This window comes from Lynx rufus, unplaced genomic scaffold (assembly GCF_022079265.1).
Source record: "Lynx rufus isolate CCGP_SWC_20201006 ecotype Redwood Valley unplaced genomic scaffold, mLynRuf1.p SCAF_42, whole genome shotgun sequence".
NCBI lineage: Eukaryota > Metazoa > Chordata > Mammalia > Carnivora > Felidae > Lynx > Lynx rufus.
The window spans coordinates 1,901,461-1,919,838 of record NW_025814859.1 but is presented as its reverse complement, the minus strand read 5'-3'; the positions used below and the strand labels follow the sequence as shown (position 1 = coordinate 1,919,838).

The window sequence follows — 18,378 nt, the reverse complement described above, 5'->3', positions numbered from 1 at the left end:
GAGCTACCCTGGGCTTATAGTTGGTTGGTGTCACCAGTAAAACCAGAAATCTGCCCTCAGCTTGTTTGCTGGTATTGTGATCACACCAAACTTCAGGACACTCTCCCTGTGTTATCCCCGGAGAGGCTTTTGTCGGTAGGAGGAGCCTGCATTCAAACCAAATGCCTGCTCCAGTCCATGTGTTGGGGCTGCAGTGACCACAGACTACAGGACTCTCTCTCTGTGCTGCCCCCTGACCGGTTTCTGTTGGTGAGCGGGGCCAGCGGTCAGATCACATGCCTATTCCTGGTTCATCTGCTGGGGCTGCAGAGGCACTGATCAACAGAGCACTCTTTCTTTCCTGCCAGTTACAAGGTTTGGCTGCTGGGGCTACATTTGAACTGGTGTGTGGTTGTCTTTCCCTCTCCTCAAGCAGGAGTCATTTTGGAGTGCAGGTGGTCCCTTCTAGGGCTGCTTACAGGATAAAATGTGGCAGGAGCTGCTTTGGAGAGTAGCCCACCTAGTGGGGCAGGTTGGATGGGGGTAGATCCACAGGAGAACACAGGGGCAGGGTGCGTGGTGTTAGTAAGGTAGGTAGAGGACGTTCTCACTGGTTCCCACAGGTGTCCTGCTATCTAGGCTGGGGATAGGGTGGGGGTGGGGATGGCACCCACCAGCTGTTTTGTTCTTGGAGAAGTCTCCTAAAGATCCCTGCCTCAGATTAGTAAATAAATCTCCTTCCTGTATATCGCAGGTGCTTTTCAAACTTCTGTTTCAATGCTTTATCTCAACAGGGGTTTTTGTTATGCTATGCTTGTCTCTTTAAGGGCAGGAAGTCAGTTTCCTATTGTTTTCTGGTTCCCTCAGAGCTAAGCCTGCTGATTTTTAAAGTACCCAGAATTAAGCCCCACTGTGTTTCAAAGCCAAATATTATGGGGGCTTCTTGTCTTACCAGTGTAGTTCCCTGTGTCTGAGGTGTTTAGTATGGGTTCTGCTCCTCTCCCTTCTCAGTGCTTGTGGTGTCCCTTCCATTTGTGGTTAGTTTCACTGGGAGTTTGGTTCCTGACCATGTCTCTGCCCTTCCTACCCTTTCCAAGTGTGACCTCTTCTCTACAGTTAACTGTGGAAAGTTTGTTGTGCCAATCTTCTGGTTGTTTTCTGTGTTCGTTGCACTGATATGGCTGTTATCTAGGTGTATCTGTGCGATGAAGAGGGCGTAGGATCCTCCTACTCCACCATCCTCCCGGACTCTAAATCAGGAACATATTATTGACATTGCATTACATCTAAAAGTGTTCAGAGAAGATATGGAAATAGAGCTCTAGTTTAAAATGTATAATATCTCCCTTTAAAAATGAAATGTGTCTATTTTTGGGTTAAACAGTAAGAATTTACTCTTTGTGGAATAATGAATTAAATTACATCTTTTTGACTAGTGATGAGGTTACTGTTTAGCTAAATGTAACCTAAGTGAAGTATGTTCCTTGCTCTATTATATATTTGTCATGTTATTGATTGGTGAGTTAGTAGATAGTTGCAAATATATATTTAATACTAGAGTCAGTTTCTCAAACAGCACATGAAATTTGCCATAAAAATTCATGTACAGGGGTATAGCATCTTATTTTCAAGTTTGGCTATATTCTATGTCTATGTATAGATTTAAAGAAAATGTTATTATGAGAATATTATGTTCTCATTACATTATGTACTGATACCTGGAAAAGTAATTAAGTATTTTTAATGAAATTAAGGCCTTTTTACAGTTGCTAATTAATTTTCTCAACTATTTTAACAATAGAATTTGTTTTAAAAAACATTTTAAATACACAAAGTATATGTGCAGATGTGTACCTTGCTACTAGCTGCCAAGCATAGAGAATCTTTGTGTTTAAGATGGGCTTGTGTCCCAGAAAAGGAGCTATTAGCATAAATGATACAAGGATTACATGGTATTCCCACATAGAGTTTTAATAGGACATTGGATTCCTGACATGTCTTTAATGTGACCATAAGACCAAAGTGCCATAAACCAGTTGAAACAAACAGTGTAACAGGTTATTATTCACCAAACTTTCATTAAATACCTACTAGATTACATGATGCTACTAATAAGCAAAATGGAAGATAACAAAATAAATAAGCCATAGTTTCTGTTTTCAAAGAGCTTAATACAATACAGAAAGAACTTAGGGATCAGAATTTGAATTTTGGTCCTCCCCATCTTATTAGATACATGACTTGGGGCAAAGTCATTTAATTAGTTTTTGGAAAAAAAATTTCTGAGTGTCAGCTTCTTTGTTTATAAGAGGGGGATGACAATACCATTCTTGCAGGGTTGTAAACTTTAGAAGTAATGTATTTATGTAGCACAGTGTCTATCTAGCCCATGGTAAGTGGATAGTTAATGGTAACTGTTACCATTATTGGCTACCTCACCAGGAGTTCCTAATAAATATTCCTGTTTTTTTCATTTTTGCTTACAACCCATCATCCACTAATATTCTGTTTCATTCCATTCCATACACTATAGTCTACTATACTCTACTATACTATAAAGTTGTAGTCACCATGATATATCATCTAAGATGCAGAAAGTGACCTTTGTTATCCCTACTGAAATCAATCAGTAGGTGAATGATTCCTGATAGAATTCATCGTGACTTCTTAAAACAGACTTCAGTGGGCTTACTTGAAAAGAGAGCTTTCAAGACTGAGACCTGTTTTTTTGAAAATTACTTGAGCATTTGTTTACATGAAAACCATTCATAAAGATCAAACTTTGAGTATCTGAATACTAACTGATCATAAGTTTTCAAACTATAGTTCCAAAAGTTATTCACTTTTGTTAGGAAAATTCTCATATATACATAAAAGTAGAAAGAATAGTATAATCCACTCCTACATACTACCAGTCAGCCAGTTCTAATAGTTATCGACTGAAATGGGGTTTAACAGAAACATTTCAATCAAAAATTTTGGTTCCATGGGGTGCCTGGGTGGCTCAGTTGGTTGAGCTTCCGACTTCGGCTCAGGTCATGATCTCACAGCTCATGAGTTCAAGCCCCACATCGGGCTCTGTGCTGACAGCTTAGAGCCTAGAGCCTGCTTCAGATTCTGTGTCTCCCTCTCTCTCTGCCCCTAACCCACTTTTATTCTGTCTCTGTCTCTGTCTCTCTCTCAAAAACAAATAAACATTAAAAAATTTTTGGTTCGGTTTGTGTTATTATTTAATCCCATAATGTGCATGGATCTAGTTAGAATCCTACTTTAAGATTTGCACCTTAAGTTTCTTTTACTATTAATTCAGATTAATAGTTAAACATTTATATTCTGTATGTATCACAGTTATTTTTAGGACACATTTTTTTTTTTTAATGTTTATTTCTTTTTTTTTTTTTATTTTTTTTATTTTTTATATGAAGTTTATTGACAAAATTGGTTTCCATACAACACCCAGTGCTCATCCCAAAAGGTGCCCTCCTCAATACCCATCACCCACCTGCCCCTCCCTCCCACCCCCCATCAACCCTCAGTTTGTTCTCAGTTTTTAACAGTCTCTTATGCTTTGGCTCTCTCCCACTCTAACGTAGGACACATTTTTAAATCACAGCATCAAAATAGAAGTGCATGGCTTTGTAACTTAGGGAGGGGGTAAAAAGTTAAATATTCTGGGTAGAATATATTTTTTTCTTTGTTTTTAAGGTTTGGCTTGAGCAACAAGTTTGATACTGAATTTCCCTCCGTTCTAACAGGGAAGGTAAGTGGGAGTTTGCTTTGAACTTTTTGATTCTAAAAGCATTGTTTTATAGCTTATTCAGTGTTATGATAAATGCTTTGGCTCACAGGTAATGAAGTCTAATAACAAGGCCAGAGTACCTGGATACTGTGTCATTAGTGACTGAAAGCTGTCACCATGACTACTAGTCTATCTTGTTCATTGTCCATTAATGCCAGCCATTATTTATTTATTAATTTTTCCCAGTTTTGCCTTTATTCTCAGCACTAGTAGCTATAATTCTTCTCATTTATGTCAGTAATCCCAATGTTTTTAGAGTTAACTAAGTTATCATTGTTTAACTTTGTATCACTCTATTATTTTTAAAGTGTCCTGCAGTATGATTTGTTACTATCAAAAGAATCAGATGTTTGGTTAGACATTTTTCTGCCTTTTAGATAGTTTGAGTTTCTAAAATTGGACTCACTGCAATAAATTACTACCTTTCGGTTCCCTGGCTTTTCTACATTCAGTAGTATGTTCAAGCTTGAGGCTCAGTATTCAAAGACTTCCTAGGATTTAAAACTATGTTTAGAAAGTCCTCTTATAATAGTAATGCTAACTTGTAGGTCCAAAGGAAAAGGCTCTAAGGCAAAAAGTTATTTTCACATTTGTTACTGGAGGGAATGTAGATGAAAGAGAAAGGCAATTATATCACAAAATACTCAATAATTTCCAAATGGTTAATAGCTGAATGCTTGATAGCTAAAATGATGATTTGGGGTTAAAAATAAACTAACTTTTTTGTATTTTGAAGCCTGTGATTTAATACTGTTCTGTTCAGTTTTAGTACTAGAACAATGCTGTTTGTCAGTGTAGATTTGGGTCAGATTTAAAATCATTCAATTCCCTAAAGGGCTTTTATTGTTAATTTGTATTTTTATTGTTAATTTTTCTCATATTGTTAACAAGAAGAACAAGGTGCAAATCAGTGTCTACAGTGTGTGTAATAAAGGAGAGAAATAAGCACATTGATAATTGTATAAAGAAATTCTAGAAGGGTACACAAGGAACTAAATAAAAGTCGTTACTTTGATGGGAGAAAGGGAATGAGATGGATGGAGGCAAGGGTAAGGATCAGACTATTTTTTGAGTATCTTTTAGTGTTGTTTTGATTTTTGAACTATGTTACTATATTACCTATTCAAACCCTAACTTACTTTAATTTGTCCTCTCATTCTAAACTCTCTGAGAACAGGATACAATACATCGAATATTGGCTGCTTTTAATCATGATACGTTTTCCAGCTGCTTACTTTTCACTTTTGGCTGAATCCCAGTCTTCTCCCCAGCCTTATTAGAAGGTGGACGGGGAGAGAAAGACAGCAGACCTATTTCTTTCTTCAAGGGTTATCACTAAAATTATAAGAAATTCTATTTTATTTAACCCTGAAAGGTATTTTATACTTTATTTTCTTCCTTTACCCACTGAAAAATGGGAGCTAGCGAGAGATGGTATAGACTGGTTAAACTTTGACATAAGATCTGGGTTGGAATACAAGTCTGTCACTGGCTTTGTTGCCTTGGGCAAGCCACTTCTCTGAGCTTTAGTTCTTAATGTGAAAAATAGAGATGATGATAATAGTACCTCAGTTCTTGTCGTAAGGAATAATTGAAAGAGCATATATAAAACTTCTAGTATGTCAGGTACTTATTAGCTTCCCAATGTAAGTTTGTGGTTGTTGTTGACCAGTTTTTAGCAGTGTATCCCAATTTCAAACCTGATTATTTATTTCTCCATTTTTTTCTTACCAACTTTCAATTTTTAACTGCTTTTGCTACTTTTACATTCTTTATTTGAATAATAGTTTATTCACTGGATCCACTAATAATATGCCCTTTTAACTGTTGACTTTTTCTATTTCTCCTGAGGTATCAAAATTAAGCCGGTGGAAATAGTCCCTAGCCAAGTTAACAGAAAATATGTGTCCTTTTACCTTTTTAGGATAAAAGAGCCCTTTGGTTTGAGGTTTTGGCTTCACTCTCTAGAATGTTCTACCTTCCTATCCTGATCATTTAGAATAATTTGCCAATTGAAGCAGCAGTTCAAACTTAGATTTGTTTTATATGAATTAATCATAAATGTTTTCTCTAAAAAATAGCTGTGGAAAAATCTCTTGAATAATAATGTATTTGTGGAAAGATGACAAATTCAATATTAAAAAACTGTGAATTAAAACATCTCCAGTGGAAAACTTGTTCTTTATGTTTCTCTGGTGTTGCTGCATGTGTTGTCTGGGCAGTTACATCCAGTTTTATTACTGGTTTGGTTTTTAAAAGCTTGAATTACAAGTCAAAGGAATTATAGAAGATGAATAATCGAAAATATATCAGAGAATGGAGTTCCCAGGCACAAAATTAATCCATCTTTGAAATTGGCCAGTTTTATGTGCTCAAGCAATCTTCTGAATATTTCTTCACACTTCATTTTTTTCCAAGCCTTCTAAAACTACAAACTCCATCATCACAAAAGATAGTCTAGTTTTTCTTCTTTAAAACTAGAGTAAGAATGTTAAGCTGCTTTTAGTATTCATTTACAAAACCTAAATGATCTGGACATGAGCAGTTCTTAAAGATATCCTCTCTTTTCAGGTGACCGTTTTTGTAGCACATATCAATGATTGGATATTTATTCTAGTGTGCATTATTTAAAACATCCAAGATTTCTCATATATTAGATGAGGTATAAGTGATACTGTGATGTTTTTTTCTTGGTTTAGTTTTTGGTGATGAAAACAACAGTAAAAGAAATCCTGAAGGTCTGATTTTTAAAAGTCACATGGTGATAACATTAGCTGTATTCATTTTCTCTTTAATGAGACCATTTTTGTCCCATAGGCACTATTGTATTTGTATAGGTTATTATGAATTATCAAAATGCTTCTCTGATAACTGGAGGAAGAGGCAAGAAGAATTATATGAACAAGAAAAAAAAACTAAAAGGATTATCTGAATTTGAAACTTAGTAGTCTTTGTGTAAGATATTTAAAAATGAATAAATTGCAGTATCTAAAATAGAAAAATAAATCTACCTTTTACAAAATCAGTCTTTTGGGATGAATGGGATTCTAAATAGCTTTTATGCCTAACCTAAGCAAAATTGCAGTTAATTCTGAAAACCTAAAGAGTCATTTTGACAAGCTTTGTGACTCAGTATTAATTTTGTACTTATGTGTTAATGCTTCTAATACAAATAAAAAGGTAACCTTATATTTTAAGTTCAGAAAAGATTGTTTCCCCTGTTTCATTTAAGATAAGTCTTCCTGTCATGATAGGACATACCAAACAGGTACATACACACAAGATTATGGTGACCAGAAAATGAAAGAACCACAGAACTTTAGAAAAGAAATAAAGCTTCCAGCCCTCAGCTTGAAACAATTAAATGGTATTATGGGGAGATTAGTGTGTGTGTTGGGGGAAACCTAAGCCATAAAATCGACCATTGCCATTGTGATCCAATATGACAAGTGATTGATAGGGTTGTGTTCCCCATGATTGAAGGAGGCAAAACAGTCTTGCTGGGTTTTGCTTATATTGTCTTCTGTTTGCAGAGTCTCTTGCATCCTGTTATAAAATATTATGACCCTTTCCCCCAACTTTATGATGTGGTTTTCTTTTTTCTTTCCAAGAAAGTCAAAAGGAATCAAATATTTCTTTACAACCTGCCGTTCAGCTAGAAATTAAACAGCTCCCATCTAACCTTCATTACTAAAGGTTTTCAATTATGTAGAAGTAAATGAGTAAAACTCTGATTCCACACAGTTAACTAAACCTTTTTTTTCACAGTGTTTAAAATTGAGTTAACCAATTCTCATTTCCCATGCCTTTAACATTTGTTTTATGACTTTTACTGTTATTCAAATACAGATTTTTTTTTCAAAGAGAATCCTAGCATTCTTTTAAAGTCAAAATGCAGGGGCGCCTGGGTGGCGCAGTCGGTTAAGCGTCCGACTTCAGCCAGGTCACGATCTCGCGGTCCGTGAGTTCGAGCCCCGCGTCAGGCTCTGGGCTGATGGCTCGGAGCCTGGAGCCTGTTTCCGATTCTGTGTCTCCCTCTCTCTCTGCCCCTCCCCCGTTCATGCTCTGTCTCTCTCTGTCCCAAAAATAAATAAAAAACGTTGAAAAAAAAATTAAAAAAAAAAAAAAGTCAAAATGCAGATTTTATTTTATTGTTTAAAATTCTGGTAAAAGTTTTATTTTGAATATATTTATCTTTTGACCTCAAAAACCCTGAATTCTCATTCGTAGTAACTTCAATATTGTAGTTTTTAGTTTGCCTATGGTAACAGAGCACTAATGGATACTATTATGTGTTAAAGGTGGAAACTATTGGCAGAAAAGAAAGAAAATTACTGCATTTTTAAAAAAGTTTTGGTTAATTCATTTACAGAAGCATGTAGTAAAAGAAAACTTATATAACAAATTTTATATACCTTGGCATATAATTTATTCACAATATTTTAAACAAAAAGCAAGTTTTACATTTTGGACTGATTCATTTCTGGCTTAGGCTTCATGCTTTACTTTTATTTTTTTTATCTGTGCTTATGCACTTCTAAATAAATATTTTAAGTAAAAATTTTACTTCATTTTTTAAATTTATTTTTTAATGTTTATTTATTTATTTTGAGAGAGAGAGAGAGCATGAGCAGAGGAGGGCAGAGAGAAAAAGACAGAGGACCCAAAGTGGGTTCCACATGCTCTTTCTCTCTCTATCTCTAAAATAAAACATTAAAAAAATAAAAAATTTTTAAATAAAGATTTAAAAAATTTGTGACGACAGATTTAATAATTTTGTGATTTACATGAGTTTATATCAAAATTTACCATATTTCAAAAATGTGTTTCTGGATATACAATTTATTTATTTATTTATTTATTTTTATATATGAAGTTATTGACAAATTGGTTTCCATACAACACCCAGTGCTCATCCCAAAAGGTGCCCTCCTCAATACCCATCACCCACCCGCCCCTCCCTCCCACCCCCCATCAACCCTCAGTTTGTTCTCAGTTTTTAACAGTCTCTTATGCTTTGGCTCTCTCGCACTCTAACGTCCTTTTTTTTTTTTTTTTTTTTTCCTTCCCCTCCCCCATGGGTTCCTGTTAAGTTTCTCAGGATCCACATAAGAGTGAAACCATATGGTATCTGTCTTTCTCTGTATGGCTTATTTCACTTAGCATTACACTCTCCAGTTCCATCCACGTTGCTACAAAAGGCCATATTTCATTTTTTCTCATTGCCACGTAGTATTCCATTGTGTATATAAACCACATGACCCAGCAATAGCACTGCTAGGAATTTACCCAAGGGATACAGGAGTACTGATGCATAGGGGCACTTGTACCCCAATGTTCATAGCAGCACTCTCAACAATAGCCAAATTATGGAAAGAGCCTAAATGTCCATCAACTGATGAATGGATATACAATTTAAAGAGAATTGATAGTAATGCTATATTAGACTAGAGCTAAGTATATAAATATGTTTTCCTTATTTTAATTTCTATTTGGTTGCTCAGTAATTCACTAGAAAAAAGTTGAATCTCACTGTCTGAGAGCTAAATCTTTTTTTAATTTTTAATGTTTATTTATTTTTGAGAGAGAGGGAGAGAGAGAGCACACATGTGAGTAGGGGAGGGGCAGAGAGAGTGAGACACAGAATCCAAAGCAGCCTCCAGGCTCTGAGCTGTCAGCACAGAACCCGACGTGGGGCTTGAACCCAGGAACAGTGAGATTGTGACCTGAGCTGAAGTTGGATGCTTAACTGACTGAGCCACCCAGGTGCCCCTGAGAGTTAAATATTAAGATAGCAACTTGGCACCTTGTACTTTAAAAGGACATCTCTTTTTCTTCCTCTAAAGAATTGAAGAACTAAAGAGCATTGAATTTGCATTCAAAATATAGCTAATTGACCGAGTGCCATACCTACCTATGGACCTCTCTGGATACCTTCCATTGCCCCTAAGTGCCCACAGGTGTCTTTGTGCACCACACTTAGTCATGTTCCCCCAGCAGCCCTCGCATGCTGTGCCCAACCATGCACCCTCAGCCACTGTTGCACACCATGCCCAGCGTTGTGCCCTTGGCCACCCCTGCAAACAGCCCCCAGCTGTTGCAGTGCTTCAGGGGATCCAGCACAGGACTAGTGGCCCAGACCAAATTTTGGTAACACCGCCCTTCTGCTCCTATCACTGCTTCCCCAGTGATGCCCCCCGACCAGAGCTGGCCTGCTAAGTCCCACTAGCACCACAGAAAGCAAGCACAGCCCACAACATGCCAAGACTCAGTGCAAATATCTGCACTGAAAGGAAAATTGAATCAGACAAAACAGCAGGGCATAACAACACCATAGGATACTCTCCCAAAGTACCAGGTTCTGGTGAACAGGGGACACCACTACATGGACTCCAGGACTTCTTCATAAAATCACTACTTTCAAGAACAGAAGAAACAACTAACTTTCTTAACAAACAGAAAGAGACACAGGGAGGCAGGCAAAATGAGGAGACAAATGAAAGGACAGGACAAGGCCATAGCCAGAAATCTAAGCAAAACAGATGTAAGTAACATGCCTGATGGAGAATATAAGCTGTGATCATAAGGATACTCACTGGACTTGAGAAAAAAAGTGGAAAACGTGAGTGAGACCCTTAACACAGAGATGAGGAATAACATAGCAGACATAAAGAGCACAATATAAATGAAATGAGAAACATGCTTGATGTAATGAACAGAGGATGGAAGAAGCAAAGAAATGAATTAGTAACCTAGTAGACAGAGTAATGGAAAGTAATCAAGCTGAACAAAAGAGGGAGAAAAGAATTATGCAAAAACAAGAATAGACTTAGGGAATTCAGTCACTACATAAAATAAATAGCATTCATATTATAGGAGTCCCAGAAAAAGAAGAAAGAGAAAGAGGGCAGAAAATTTGTTTGAAGAAATAATAGCTGGAAACTTCCCTAATCCGGGGAAGGAAAGAGATTTCCAGATCCAGAAGGCACAGAGAGCCCCCAGCAGACTCAGCAAAAGCAGATGACACATAGACATATTGTAATTAAATTTGCAAAATATAGTGATAAAGAAAAAAATACTTTAAAAAGCAAGACAAAAGTAGTCATTAAATTACAAGGGAAAACCCATAAGGCTAACAGGAGATTTTTCAACAGAAACTTGTAAGCCAGAAGGGATTAGCATGATATATTCAAAATGCTGAATAAGAAAGGTCTGCAGCCAAGAATATTCTACCCAGGGCAGCTCTTTCTGCCCACAGGTCCTGTCCCCATGCTTTAATAAAATCACCTTTTTTTTGCACCAAAAAAAAAAAAAATAATAATAATATCCAGTGAGGCTCATTCAAAATACAAGGAGAAATAAAGAGTTTCCCAGACAAGCAAAAACTAGAGGAGTTCATGACCACTAAACCATCTCTACAAGAAATATTAAAAAGGACTCTTTGAGTGGAGAGACCAAAAGTGACAGTGTAGAGTAGAGATAGGAAACACAAAAACAGTAAACAAAATTTTTTCTGTAAAAAGTAAAGGAACTCTCAAAAAAAGGATATAAAATACAATAACATATACCTAAAATGTGGGGAGGAGAGGAGAAAAGAATGTGTTCAAACTTAAATAACCATCAACTTAATATAGATGGCTATATGCAGAAGAGGTTATATCCAAACCTAATGGTAACCATATATCAAAAACCACTAATAAATATGCAAATAATAAAGAGAAAGATATCCAAATATATCATTAAAGAAATCCAGCAAACCATGAAATAGAGAAAGACAAAAAAGGATCAGAGAAAATCTTCAGTAACAACCACAAAACAAGTAATAAAGTGGCAATAAATATCTATCAATAATTATGTTGAATGTAAATGACTAAATGCTGCAATCAAAAAACAGGGTGACAGAATGGATTAAAAAAAAAGACGTGTTTATTTGCTTGCTACATGCAAGAGACTCATTTTAGACCTGAGAATACCTGCAGGTTGAAAGTGAGATGAGGGAGAAACATTTATCATGCAAATGGATGTCAAAAGAAAGCCAGAGAACAACATTTTTATCAGATAAAATAGACTTTAGAACAAAGACTGGGGGTACCTAGGTGGCTCAGTCAGTTAAGTGTCCAACTCTTGGTTTGGGTGTGAGCCCCACATCGAGCTCTGCAATGGCAATGTGGAGCCTGCTTGGGATTCTCTCTCACCCTCTCTCTCTGCCCCTTCCCCACTTACACTGTCTTTGTCTCTCTTAAAATAGACTTTTTTTAAAAGTAAAGTAAAGTTTTTAAAAAAGACTGTAACAAGAGACAAAGCAGGACACTATATAATAATAAAGGGGATAATCTAACAAGAAGATATAACAATTGTAAATATTTATGCACCCAAATAGGAGCACCCAAATACATTAAACAATTATGGCCAAACATAAAGGAACTAATTGGTAATATAATAATGTAGTAGGGGACTTGAACACATCACCTACATCAATGGACAGATCATCTAAACAGAACTTCAACAAGGAAATAATGGCTTTGAATGACAGACTAGAACAGAGGGATTTAACACTTATATTCAGACATTTTATCCTGAAACAAAATACATTCTTTTCAAATGCACATTCATGATAAAAACCCTCAACAAAATAGGTTTAGAGGGAACATACCTCATCATAATAAAGGCCATCTATGAAAAACCCACAGTTAACATCATCCTTAATGGGAAAGAAGTGAGAACAAGACAAGGATGTCTGCCCTCACCACTGGTATTCAACATAGTACTGGAAGTCATAGCCGTAGCAATCAGACAACAGCAAAAACAACAAAAATAAAAGGCATCCAGATTGACAAGGAAAAAGTCAAAGTTTCACTGTTTGCACATGACATGATAATATATATAGAAAATCCTAAAGGCTCCACTTTGCTAGAACTGATAAACATAAAGTCACAGGATACAAAATTAATATACAGAAATCTGTTGCATTTCTATACACAGATAATGAAGCAGCAGAAAGAGAAATTAAGAAAACAACCTCTTTTACAATTGCACCCAAAACTATAAGATCCGTAAGAATAAACCTAACCAAAGAGGTAAAAGACCTAGACTCTGAAAACCATAAAACACTGATGAAAGAAATTCCAGACGGCACAAAGAAATGGAAAAACATTCCATGCTCATGGATTGGAAGAACAAATATTGTTAAAATGTCTTTACTATCTAAAGCAATCTACACATTTAATGCAATCCCTATCAAAATACCAACAGCATTTTTCACATAGCTAAAACTAACAATCCTAAAATTTGTCTGCAACCACAAAAGACCCTGAATATCCAAAGCAATCTTGAGAAAGAAAAGCAAAGCTGGAGGCATCACACTTCCAGACTTCAAGTTATATTTCAAAGCTGTAGTAAACAAAACAGTATGGTAGTGGCATAAAAAGGATGTGGAGAAAAAGAGAACACCCATGTACTATTGGTAGGAATGCAAACTGGTGCAGCCACTGTGGAACACAGTATGGAGGTTCCTCAAAAAAGTTAAAAATAGAACTATATGATCCAACAATCGCACTACTGGGTATTTACCCAAACTCTACAAAAACACTAATTCAAAGGGATACATGAACCCCGATGTTTATAGCAGCATTATTTATAATAGCCAAGGTATGGAAACAGCCCAAGTGTCCATCAACTGATGAATGAATAAAGAAGATGTGATATATGTCTGTATCTATAGGAATATCATTCAGGATATTGCCCTTTGTGATGACATGGATGGAGCTAGAGAGTATATATAATGCTAAGTGACATAAGTCAGTTGGAGAAAGACAAATACCATAGGATTTCACTCGTATGTGGAATTTTAGAAACAAAACAAGCAAAGGGGAAAAATGAGAGAGAAAAAGCAAGAAACAGACTCTATTATAGAGAACAATCTGGCGATTACCAGAGGGGGTGTGGGGGATGGGTTAAATAGGCAAAGGGGATTAAGGTGATGATCACTTGCCATGATGAGCACAGGGTGATGTATGGAACTGTTGAATTAACTCTGTTGTACACCTGAAACTAATATAACACTGTATGTTAATTTACAGGAATTAAAATTAAAAATTAAAAAAAGTGTAGCTAATTATCCTTTTGTTTATAGTAAAATGTGTAGCAAGTCTGTGGATTATTAATGGTTGCCAGATCAAACCCCTTGCCTTAAGGTGAGACTCCACGCAAACAAGAGCTTTGCTTTTCTTTCTCCAAATCTAGTCAAGAGATAGGATTCACTGGCTTCCCTTTTCAAAGCATTCTGGTCATGAGGTTCTTTTTAAGTTATGATTTCCATTTCCTGTGAGATATGTAAGACAAAGGTTTTTATTGTCATTTTATTAGGTGGGAAACTAAAACTCAGAAAAATTAAAATGAATTTTCCTAGGATTTTTCATAACTAATAAGTAATTAGAATCCAAATCTTGATTTATTGTCTAATATGCTTAGCCTGTTAGCATGTTCTGTTTTTCAGTCATAAGCCATGGTTCTCTGAATTTATTTTCATATTTATCCCAAGAAGTTAGTCATTTAATTGGAATTCTTTTTACTCAGTGATTGTCTTTAGGTCATATTGCTGACAATTTAGGTGGAGAATAGATTAACTTATTTACCCTTTGTAAATACAGTTTTGAGCCTTGCAGTTTTACAACTGTTGTTGGTTAACATTTAGGAGGAAAATCAAATTTATGGGTTAAGCAATTAACTTTATTGAGTGGCATGAACAATCCTAATAAAGCTAGTATAATTAATGTCTTAATCATAATGGTGCTGAATTCTTTGATCATGTATCTTTATAACATCTGCTAAGGAGTATATGTTTTGTAGTGTTGATTCTAAGACATGTTTATTAAAAGATAAAGTGTAATAGATTCCTCTAGTACAATTTTTACTTGAAAGAGTTGTAAAACTATTTTTTATACCAAACATTCTAAAGGGGTTTTTATTTAATAGCAACTTATTTTTTCTAATATTTTCATAATTTTTGCTTTTACAGTCAGATGCTGGAATTTTTCCCAATAGATTTTACAGTCTAACAGTTTTTTAAATGAAAGGGAATAATTTTTGTGATCCAGAAATGTGATTTCACTGAAAGCAAAATATTTTTAGTATGGCTTTGAATTGTATAACCTTCAAGCAGAATTTTTGGTATTAATCTTATGTCTGTCATGCTCTTTCCTTTGAACTGACTTTATCATTGTTTACAGAGAGGCACAAGCAGCCACTTCCAGGAATGGAGGTAGTGATTTAAAATATTAAATTTGTATATTTAAAGACCTTTCAAATCTGAAAATTTACAGCAGTTTTGAGTCCATTTTATGCTGAATATTAAGGCCTTTTTTTTAAATATAATCACTCCTCACTGTCTTGTTACTGTAGCTTTTCCCTACAAACAATGGCAAGTGTTAAAATTGTTACATTGCACATTTGCCAGGGAGAATAAGTTTCAAGAGTTGCCTTTTTATTTTTTTTTTAATTTTTTTTTCAACGTTTTTTATTTATTTTTGGGACAGAGAGAGACAGAGCATGAACGGGGGAGGGGCAGAGAGAGAGGGAGACACAGAATCCGAAACAGGCTCCAGGCTCCGAGTCATCAGCCCAGAGCCTGACGCGGGGCTCGAACTCACGGACCGCGAGATCGTGACCTGGCTGAAGTCGGACGCTTAACCGACTGCGCCACCAAAGGCGCCCCAAGAGTTGCCTTTTTAAAAGTAATCCAGGAATATTGCCAAAGTCTCATTTTAATTCCATTTCCTCTTGTAGTATTTAGATTTTTATTGTTATATTATGCTTCTAGTCTTACTAGTCAGAATGATGAGAGACCGTAATATTGCCTGAATGAGAATATTTGGTAGGAAAACTGCTTGACAGGTATTCTTACCATCAATTTTGTTGTCATTTTATTGTTGGTAATTTCAGAAGATTATTTTTGAATATCAGAATAAATTCTGTAAACACAAAATTATATTGTTTTGCTTTCTAATGTCATCCAGAGTATGTAATATGTATACGGAGGAAATATTTTTAGACATGTAATTCCTTAAAGCCTTTGTAATAATACAGACATTTCCTTTAAGTTTAAAGATAAATAGTGGAAACCTTCCCACAAACTGTTAAATAAAGACTGTGCCCTTGTAGGTGGCCCCAGAAGAATTTAAGACCAGCATTGGCCGAGTGAATGCATGTTTGAAAAAGGCTCTCCCAGTCAATGTGAAATGGCTGCTCTGTGGTTGTCTCTGCTGCTGTTGCACACTGGGTTGCAGCCTGTGGCCTGTTATTTGTCTCAACAAAAGAGTAAGTAACCATTTTATTGTGTAACCATAAGAGCTAACATTTATTGAACACTTGTATATGCCAAGTACTTTATATGATTTTTTAAATTCTCATAACAGTGCTATCCTGATTCAAGAGGCAGACTTGGGGACAGAGCTAAAGTCATTTGCCCAGCCTTTATTAACACTTTGTTAGTTAATATGAATTCCCACTATTTTAAATAAGTGAAATATAAATGGAGTACAGGAGTAAATACAAATGTAACTAGGCTACTTTCTCCTTTTACAAAACCCAAAGCTGTGATTTGAAGTATTTCTAAGCTACAAATAGGAGATCGTGTCTTCAGATCTAAGGAAAAGCAAAAGTGAGAGTCACTCTACAAAGCTGGGAGGAGATCCCGCTTAGTTTTGAACATGTTGAAATAACATTATAACAAGACATTACTAGTTACATCATGGATTTAAGGCTAATATCTTATTTCATCTTCTTTAGAACTTTAATTTTGTCTTCAGAATGTTTTTATTTTCAGTGGAAAGAAGGAAGCCACCCTGGACCACATTGATGACTTCATTTAAACTTTTAAATAATAATTAGCCTACTGAACCATCTTCAAAATTACAGCACCTTGTACAGCTATAATTAATGAATGATACAGTTGTTTCATAAAGGCCAAAAATGTTAAGTTATTTTTTCTTCTCCATTCTTTCTCCTGCCCTTCTTAATGTGTACTTCAAAAAGGAAAATAATGAAACACTGCCATCCCTATGACTTTTTGAATGGAGAAGTTAAACATTTTATTGATTCTTAAGTACCAGTAGGTCAGAGCTTAACTTCAAGTAAAGCTTAGTTTATTGTTTGTCAAAGCATGTACTGTATTTTCAAATGGCTTTCTAGAAGTTAAAAAAATTGACAACATAAATTTCTTTCCCTAATTGTCATATCTTTTAACAATTACAAAATAGTGATTCCTGTCCATTCCCATTATTTTAAAGCCTCAGTGTGAATTAATTATGATTTAGATTTTCTATCACACAAATACAGCTAATTTTAATTACTTAAGAACAGATTTTTTTGGTTTTAATATTATTTAGGATCTATCTTTTTTACTGATGACCTTACTCTTGGCCTGTTTATTGATGCTTTTGCCACAGGTCCTGAAATAGAAGCATTTTTTTCAGTCATGTGGCTTTACTTTGAGAACTTTTGATAGTTCAGTGGAAAGTGAGATATTCAATGGAAAGTGAGATTAATACTGATGCTGTGATTTCACCCTAGCCCCCATTACTTTGGTTAATTAATTATTCATATTGAAGTTGAGGTGTCAGTGCACAGATCTTCCTCAACTTACAGTGGGGTTACATCCAGATAAATTCATCAGAAGAAAATATCATAAGTAGAAAATGCATTTAATACACATAATACACATTTAATACACATAACCTACCTACCAACAATCTAGGCTAGATTAACCTAGCCTACTTAAATGTGTTCACAACACTTACATTAGCCTGTAGTTGGGCAAAATCATCTAATACAAAGCATATTTTATAATGAAGTGTTAAGTAGCTTATATAATTTATTGAATACTGTACTGAAAGTGAAAAACAGAATAGTTGCATGGGTACAGAATGGTGGTAAGGGTATCAGTTGTTTATCCTCGTGATGACATGGCTGACTGGGAGCTGTGGTTTGTTTCCACTGTCCAGCATTACAAGAGAGTATAATACTGCATATTACTAGCCCAGGAAAAGATCAAAATTCAAAATTTGAAGTATGGTTTCTACTGAATGTTTACAGTTTTCACATCTTCAGGAAGTTGAAACATAGTAAGTATAACCATTGTTGGTCAGGGACCATCTGTATTCTTAGACCACTAATCTGTCAGTTTAAAAACATTTATTTAGTACAGATTTTCAAACTGTCATCCTGTGGGCCAAATCTGGACCATTCTGTTTTTTAAACATTTGAATCAGTTGCCAACATTTAAAAATTGGAATATTTAGGGTCACTTGGGTGGCTCAGTCGGTTGAGCGTCCAACTTCAGCTCAGGTCATGATCTCATAGCTCATGGTTTCAAGCCCTGCATCGGGCTCTGTGCTGACAGCTTAGAGCCTGGAGCCTGCTTTGGATTCTGTGTCTCCCCCTCTCTCTGCCCCCTAACGCACTTGCATTCTGTCTCTGTCTCTCTCAAAAATAAATAAACATTTAAAAAAATTTTTTAATTGGAATATTTAGGGGTACCTGGGTGGCTCAGTTGGTTAAGCATCTGACTTTGGCTCAGGTCATGATCTCACGGCTCATGAGTT

The 18,378-nt window shown here is 35.6% G+C and overlaps 1 protein-coding gene across 2 annotated transcripts in view; it reads left to right on the top strand.

Moving 5' to 3' along the window:
- Nucleotides 1–18,378, top strand: part of CHIC1 (cysteine rich hydrophobic domain 1) — a 72,267-nt gene that overhangs the window by 17,160 nt on the left and 36,729 nt on the right. For both annotated transcript variants that reach the window (XM_047097822.1, XM_047097823.1), the window contains exons 2-3: nucleotides 3,685–3,739; nucleotides 15,938–16,093. In XM_047097822.1, coding sequence (XP_046953778.1) covers nucleotides 3,685–3,739; nucleotides 15,938–16,093 — 211 coding nt within the window. The remainder of the gene's footprint in view (nucleotides 1–3,684; nucleotides 3,740–15,937; nucleotides 16,094–18,378) is intronic.